General features: G+C 45.1%; 1 protein-coding gene across 2 annotated transcripts in view; it reads left to right on the top strand.

The window, feature by feature from the left end:
- Positions 1–2,539: 2,539 nt before the first annotated feature.
- DNAJC1 (DnaJ heat shock protein family (Hsp40) member C1) overlaps positions 2,540–6,863 on the top strand; it is a 247,390-nt gene continuing 243,066 nt past the window's right edge. For both annotated transcript variants that reach the window (XM_054660816.2, XM_507688.8), the window contains exon 1: positions 2,540–3,133. In XM_054660816.2, the coding sequence (XP_054516791.1) occupies positions 2,903–3,133 (231 nt within the window). In that variant the 5' untranslated portion in view covers positions 2,540–2,902. The remainder of the gene's footprint in view (positions 3,134–6,863) is intronic.

Genomic DNA, 6,863 nt, shown 5'->3' with positions numbered 1-6,863 from the left:
TTTTCTTCTATTTTATAATCTATGGCTTTATTTCATAATAGTTATTTTAAAGTTCTTATCTAAACTTCAATAGTTGACTTATCTGTGGATCTTCTATTTTTTTTTTTTCTTGATTGTTGGTCAAATTTTCCTGCTCCTCTCACACCTCATAATTTTTTTTTTACAAATGTTAGACTTTTATATTAAAGATCTATAGACAATATAGATGATGTTATTTTCTTCTAGGGATAAACATAGACAAATAGGATGATGTTCTGATTATCTCTGTCTAATCAAGGATGAGCTGGGTTGGGATTGGGGTGCGGTTTCAGTAAGACAGTTCTCTTGTGGTTTCTCTCTCTTCTTCATGTGTGATTCCTCTGGGCTTTTGATCAAGAGCCTGGACAGCTGCTGTTTCCTCTGCTCTGAGATTCAGTTCTGCCTTTGAGAGGTTTTAAACGTAGATCTTCAGCCTCCTTCTCATACAACTTCAAAAATAGTGTAAATGTCTTGAAGGGGGAGAATGCTTGTGTATTTGAGGCAGGATCCTTCTAAGCAGAATTAGCTTTCTATGCAGTAGAATATGGGGTAATTTTACTCTGCCTATCACGCCCAGCTGCTCAGCCTCCTGCACCACCCCAGAACTCAGCGAATGTCCTGTGGGAAAACTGGCTATATGTTTGGGGCTCCTCTATATTTCCAATCCATTTCACAGCTCACATGATGGTTAAACATCTCACTGGTTTCTCTTTTTCTGTGTAAACTCCCTCTGCCCAGGCCAAGTTGGATGAGTCTATGCCCAGAATTAGTACATGTCACCAGGGAAGAAAACAGTGGATATTGTCACTCCCTTAGTTCAGACCTCAGCAAAAGATTTATTCAATTGCACTGTAATTTTTGGGACAATGACTGAATAGGTAAAGAGGCCAAGCTAGAAGTCTAAATATGAATATCACTGTGGTCTTTGCAGGAACCTGGACAAGCAAGAAGATCATCTCAGGGTGGACAAGTGTCATTGGAGCTGGGCAGGATGAATCTTTGAGTAATACCTTATGTCCATGAGAAGTATTATTAATAGAATCCAATTCTGTTTCAGCATGGCCTTAGAAAGAGGATGGGCTATCTTTAGATGGAGTAAGTCCCCGAGGTTCTCAGACAACATAAAGGTAAAACTCAAAAGGGAAATACTAGACTGTCTGCTAAAAGATCGGGGTAAGAATCCCAGATTTGTGGTAATATGGCACCAGTTTCAAATGTTTTATTGCACTTAATCTAATGATCAAATTAGGAGAAAAGATGAATGTTACTGTAATATGTAAAAGTAGTGCTTAAGATCATTAATTTCATCTTATTTCGATGTTTTGTTCATTGAATAAACAGTAACCTAATTTAGGGACTTGGTAAAGATGACATTCACTTTAAGAAAACTGATATAACCAAAAATAAACTAGGCTGGGGGTAGTGGCTCATGCCTGTAATCCCAGCACTTTGGGAGGCTGAGGTGGGTAGATCACATCATGTGAGGTCAGGAGTTTGAGACCAATCTGGCCTACACGGTGAAACCCCGTCTCTACTAAAAATACAAAAAATTAGCCAGGCATGGTGGCAGGAGTCTGTAATCCTAGCTACTCGAGAGGCTGAGCCAGGAGAATTGCTTGAACGTGGGAGGCAGAGGTTGCAGTGAGCCGAGATGGTGTCATTGCACTCCAGCCTGTGCAACAAGAGCGAAACTCCGTCTCTAAATAAATAAATAAATAAATAAACTAAAAATCTGTGGTAGGGGGAATGGTGGTAGGGAGGTAGTCACAGGATTCAGTTCAACTAATTGAGTGCTCTCATGTGCTATGCATTGTGCTAAGCACACAATAATAAAGTCCACACAAGAGAATTGTGGTGGAGAAAATAACTTGAAAAGAGATTGAACAGAAGCAATGCAAGACTGGAAGGTGAGACGTTGTTATGGGAGAGGAGGTTTTTAGCCTGTCTTTTAAAACAGAAACATCTCAATTGAGGTCTGTTTTCAAAGGAACCCCAACTGGAGGTGGGCCAAGGTGGATAAACTACATTTCTCCTCCAACTATGATTGACTCACCATTATTAACTGTTAATTCTACCAGGTCATTTTATGGTATTATGCCTGTAAATCTTAATTCATAATTAGAAGTATACTTTTTGTTTTGGTTTCAATTCCTTTTCTGCTCTACCTCTCTCTACTTACTAGATTTGCCCCTTTTAGAACCTGGTTCAACTTGTCCTGTCTTCTTTGCTGATGGACTAATTAAATGCATGGAAGCCATAATCAATTAATCAGGCTTCAAATATGCTTTTAGTGTTCGATAGCTAGGGGAGAGGAAGACAGTAGCTATTTCGGGGGAAGTCCACGTGGGGCGTTCCAGGTGGACGCGGGATGGCTATAACCGTCCCTGTCTCTCAGCCCATGTGGGCGCAGGTACAGCTGCTCCGTGCGCGCGAGTGATTGAAAGGCATTTCACCCAGGCCCAGATCTGGGGCGCCAGGCGTCCAGGCTTCCGGCCACGCCCCCTTCCCGCGGTTGCTAGGAGACATGATGTCACCGGAAGCGAGGCCTGGGATAGGCTGAGGCGAAGGGAAGCCTCACCCACTGTGCAGCCCAGGCGCCGGGCGCTGGCTCTCCAGCTGTGTGTAGGCCTGGGGGCGAGGGTCTGCGGAACGTAGCGCTGGCTGCGGCCTCGCTCGCCTACCCGCCTACCCACCCGCCCGTCCGGCAGCCGGCTCCCGCCACCTCCGCGCTCTGTCTGGGGCCAGCCACCTGGCGGGCCGCTCCGGTGCGCCTGCCCGCACTTTTCACTGACAGGCGCTGTTCCCCACAGCCAGCGCCGCCCGCCACGTCCCAGCTCTCGGCCAACGGAGCTGCGCGGCGGGTGACCTTTCCGAGCCCAGCGCGATGACGGCTCCTTGCTCCCAGCCAGCGCAGCTTCCTGGACGCCGCCAGCTCGGGCTGGTGCCGTTCCCGCCGCCGCCGCCGCGGACGCCGCTGCTGTGGCTGCTGCTGCTGCTGCTGCTGCTGCTGGCCGCCGTGGCGCCGGCGCGCGGCTGGGAGAGCGGAGACCTGGAGTTGTTTGACTTGGTGGAGGAGGTGCAGCTCAACTTCTACCAGTTCCTCGGGGTGCAGCAGGTAAGCAAGGAGGCGCGCGGGGCCGGGCGGAGAGGGGCCAGGGCAGGCGTCAGGCGACCCGGTTCCTCAGAGACAGCCGGACACGTAGGGCAGGGCTTGGTCACCCCGGGCTCTGGCTGCCCTCAGCTCGGGTCACCGGGGTCCTCAGCCTCTGAAGGACGTGTCCGTCTTTCCCAGATCTTTACTCCTGCTTCAACTTTTCTAGTTCCAGCCCCAGTGACAGGCTGGACGGCGCCACTAGCCTAGGGTGGCGATGCCTTCTCTCTGCTCCAGCGTTCTGGGGAAGAGCCTTCCCCCTCCAGCTGTGCTGGAGGAAGAACGAAGAGTGGTGTGGGTAGACTTTTTTTTTTTTTTAATTTAACACCTACCTTTTGCCTTCCTGTCCCCCTGAATGTGAGAAAGAGCAGCCGCTTCTCACCCTAAACTGTCATCTTCCACCGATACTTACCTCATCCTTATTCTTATTTCAGCTGCCTCCCTTCCTCTTCCCTTCTGGGAAAGTAGGAATGCACTGTGGCCAGTGTCTGTGTTGCAAAAGTTTTTCTTACTTTGTACTTTGTCATCTTTTTAGCCTGTTAGGTAGATGTTTGTTTCGCAGTTTAGAAATCTGGAGGAATTTGAAGCGTCTGCCAGGTTGGAGGTGTTAAGTTTTTTGAGCAGCAAAGGACTTGGGATGCGATTGGAAGAGAAGCCCCCGGTCAGTAATGTAGGAATGGGGTTTTTTTTCCCCCTTTTCCTTTTGTTTCATTTCGTTCTCTTTTATAGCTTGAGACATTAACTTGTAAAATCCATTTGTTGCTTTTTAGTTCTACCATTGAGGGTGGTTGAGTGAGGGTAGATATCCAGTCTCTACCTGAAGCCTTGTGCGAAGGAGAAGATAACATTTCGCTGATTTCAGGCTTATGGGGTGAAAAATGTACACTTCACACGATCTGATTGAGCCCTTCGTACAATGCTTTGAATAGTTATGGGAGTAAAAAATTAATGTTTACGATAGTTGCCATTCAAGGCACACTTCACATGACTGGATATGAAATGCACATCCCCCTCCCCCATAGGTTATCATAAATGTGGGTGAACTATTGAACTTTTACTGAATTTTAATTTTCAGACATTGCATTTTCATTCCATCACTGAATATAAAATTGCTGGGTTGCCAGGGTACCATGAGTCTAACAATTTTTTATTTTTGTAAGAGTTATAAAGTATAGGCATTTCACACTTCAGATTCATATATGCAAGCAACTTTGTAATAACTATATTTATGATCTGTTACCTGGTGCCCCTCCCTGCTTATAGATACACTATATATCTCATTTTCAAAGCAAATGATGGAGTATGTGTAAAAATAATTAGTGAAGCTCTGATGACTTTTAAGAATTACTTTAATACTGGGAATAATTAGAATTTATCATCATTGATTACGTTCTGTACGTAAAGAGAGTCTTAAACATAATCTATCCAGAAATCTTGAAGATCCAGTTATTCATGAAAAATTAAGTGCCTTTAAGAGAACAGAAATTTAGTAGCAGTTTAAAATTTAGATCATGTAATCTAGCTTTGCATGTGAACACTCATAGAATTTTCATTTATAATTTCATGTAACTTGATTTGCATAGTTAATTAGGCAGTGTGAACAACCAGAGCACTTGACTCTCTGGGCAAAGATGAGAAAATAAAGAAGCATAGATAATCAAGAAGATTCTTCGTCAAGGTAGAATCCGAAAAGAAGGATCCAGAAAATTGTTTTAACCTGTGTTTCTCTATCCAGCTGTATTAAAATTGGAAAGAATGCCAGGAGGAATTTTATTCTGTCCAAGCAGAGAAACTGAATGGAACGAGTTTTTTTCTTTACATTGAATCTTAACTTTGTTAGATGACTTTCAGGGACCAGAAATTTGGTGGAGACAAATGCAACCTGTCCAGGGTCTTTCATGTGTAGTTTTCAAGCCAGAGCCATTTGGTGACTAGCCAAACATGAGGGACCAGAACAAAGTAGGTAGGCTGCTGAAAGTGATGACCTGGCTCTGTGCACTAATCTCTTCTTGTTCACGCAACAGAGATTTGTTTGGTGCCTATTGGATTTTAAGCATTGGGAGTTGACCTTTATATAAAACAAAACCCCTAAGCTTATAATTCAGTAGGGAGAAACAGACAGTAAACAGCCAAGTAAGTAAATATAAATGTTATATGGTCAGAGCAGGCCTCTGAGAGAAGTTAGGGATTAAGCCATGTGGGTAATTGTTGTGTTGTAGGCCATTTGGGCTGCCATAGCAAAATGCCATGAACTGGACAGCTTTTCAACAGGAGAACTTGATTTCTCACAATTCTGGAGGCTGGGAAATCCAAGATTAAGGCACCGGCAGATTCTGTGTCTGGTGAGGGCCTTCTGGTCATAGATGGCACCTTCTTGCTGTGTCCTCACATGGTGGTACGGGCAGGGCAGCTCTCTGGGGCTTCTTTTATAAGGACAGTAATCTCATCCATTAGGACTCCACCTTCGTGATATAATCACCTCACAGAGGCCCCACCTTGTATTACTGTCACAATGGGGATTAGATTTCAACATAAGAATTTCGAAGGACAAAAACATTCAGACCATAGCACGGTAGAAGGACATTCAAGGAAGAGCAGACAGTAAGCACAAAGGCCAGGAGGCAAGAGCTTGCTTAGCGTTTGAGGAATAGCAAGGCAGGCAGTGTGGCTGGAGCAGAGTGATCAAGGAAAACAGTAATAGGAGAACAGCAATAGGAGACAAGATCTGAGTCATAGGTGGTAAGGGAAGACCATGTAGGGCTTTGTAGGCCATTGTAAGGACTTCGGCTTTTACTTACAGGTAAGTTGGGGGAGGTGGTGTTTGAACAGAAAAGATACATGATTTGACTTGAATTTCAAAATGATCTCTTTAGTGTACTGAGTATAGTCTGTGAGGCATTAGTTACTTAGAGGGATAATTGTGGTATAGATTGGACCTGGGTGGTAGCAGTGGAGGTGGTGCAAAATGGTCAGATTCTGGATTGAATTTCAACATGGAGCAAACAGAATTTTACTGATGGCTTGTATGTGGTATGTGAGAGAAAAAGAGAAACTGAAGATAATTCTAAAGATTTTGGCTTCAGTAACTGGAAGGATGCAATTGCCATTTGTTGAGATGGAGAAACCTGGACTAGGAGCCTGGTTTGGAGAACATCAGGAATTTGGTTTACGGACATGCTAAATTTGGGGTGTCTATTAAACATTGAAGTTGAGCTGGTATGTAGGCAATTGGTTATTCAGGTGTAGAGTTACAAGAAGAAAGTTTAGGGCTGTAGATAGGAATTTGGGAGTCCGAGGCACTTAGAGAGTAACTTGAAGCCACAAAACTGGATGAGTTCACCAAGGGAGTGAACATAAAAGAGAAGAGAAGAGATCTGGGAGCTAAGCCTTGGGGATTCCAGACTTTAAGAGTCAAGGAGCCGGGTGTGGTGGCTCACGCCTGTAATCCCAGCACTTTGGGAGGCTGAGGCGGGTGGATCACGAGGTCAGGAGTTCAAGACCAGCCTGGCCAACATGGCAAAACCCCGTTTCTACTAAAAAGATAAAAATTAGCCAGGCGTGGTGGCAGGCGCCTGTAATCCCAGCTACTCGGGAGGCTGAGGTAGAGAACTGCTTGAACCCGGGAGGCGGAGGTTGCAGTGAGCCAAGATTGTGCCACTGCACTCCAGCCTGGGCGACAGAGCGAGACTCTGTC

The sequence above is a fragment of the Pan troglodytes genome, chromosome 8 (genome assembly GCF_028858775.2).
Source record: "Pan troglodytes isolate AG18354 chromosome 8, NHGRI_mPanTro3-v2.0_pri, whole genome shotgun sequence".
In the NCBI taxonomy this organism is placed as follows: Eukaryota; Metazoa; Chordata; class Mammalia; order Primates; family Hominidae; genus Pan; species Pan troglodytes.
Note: the sequence above shows the minus strand (reverse complement) of the source record. Positions and strands in the feature narration are given on the sequence as shown.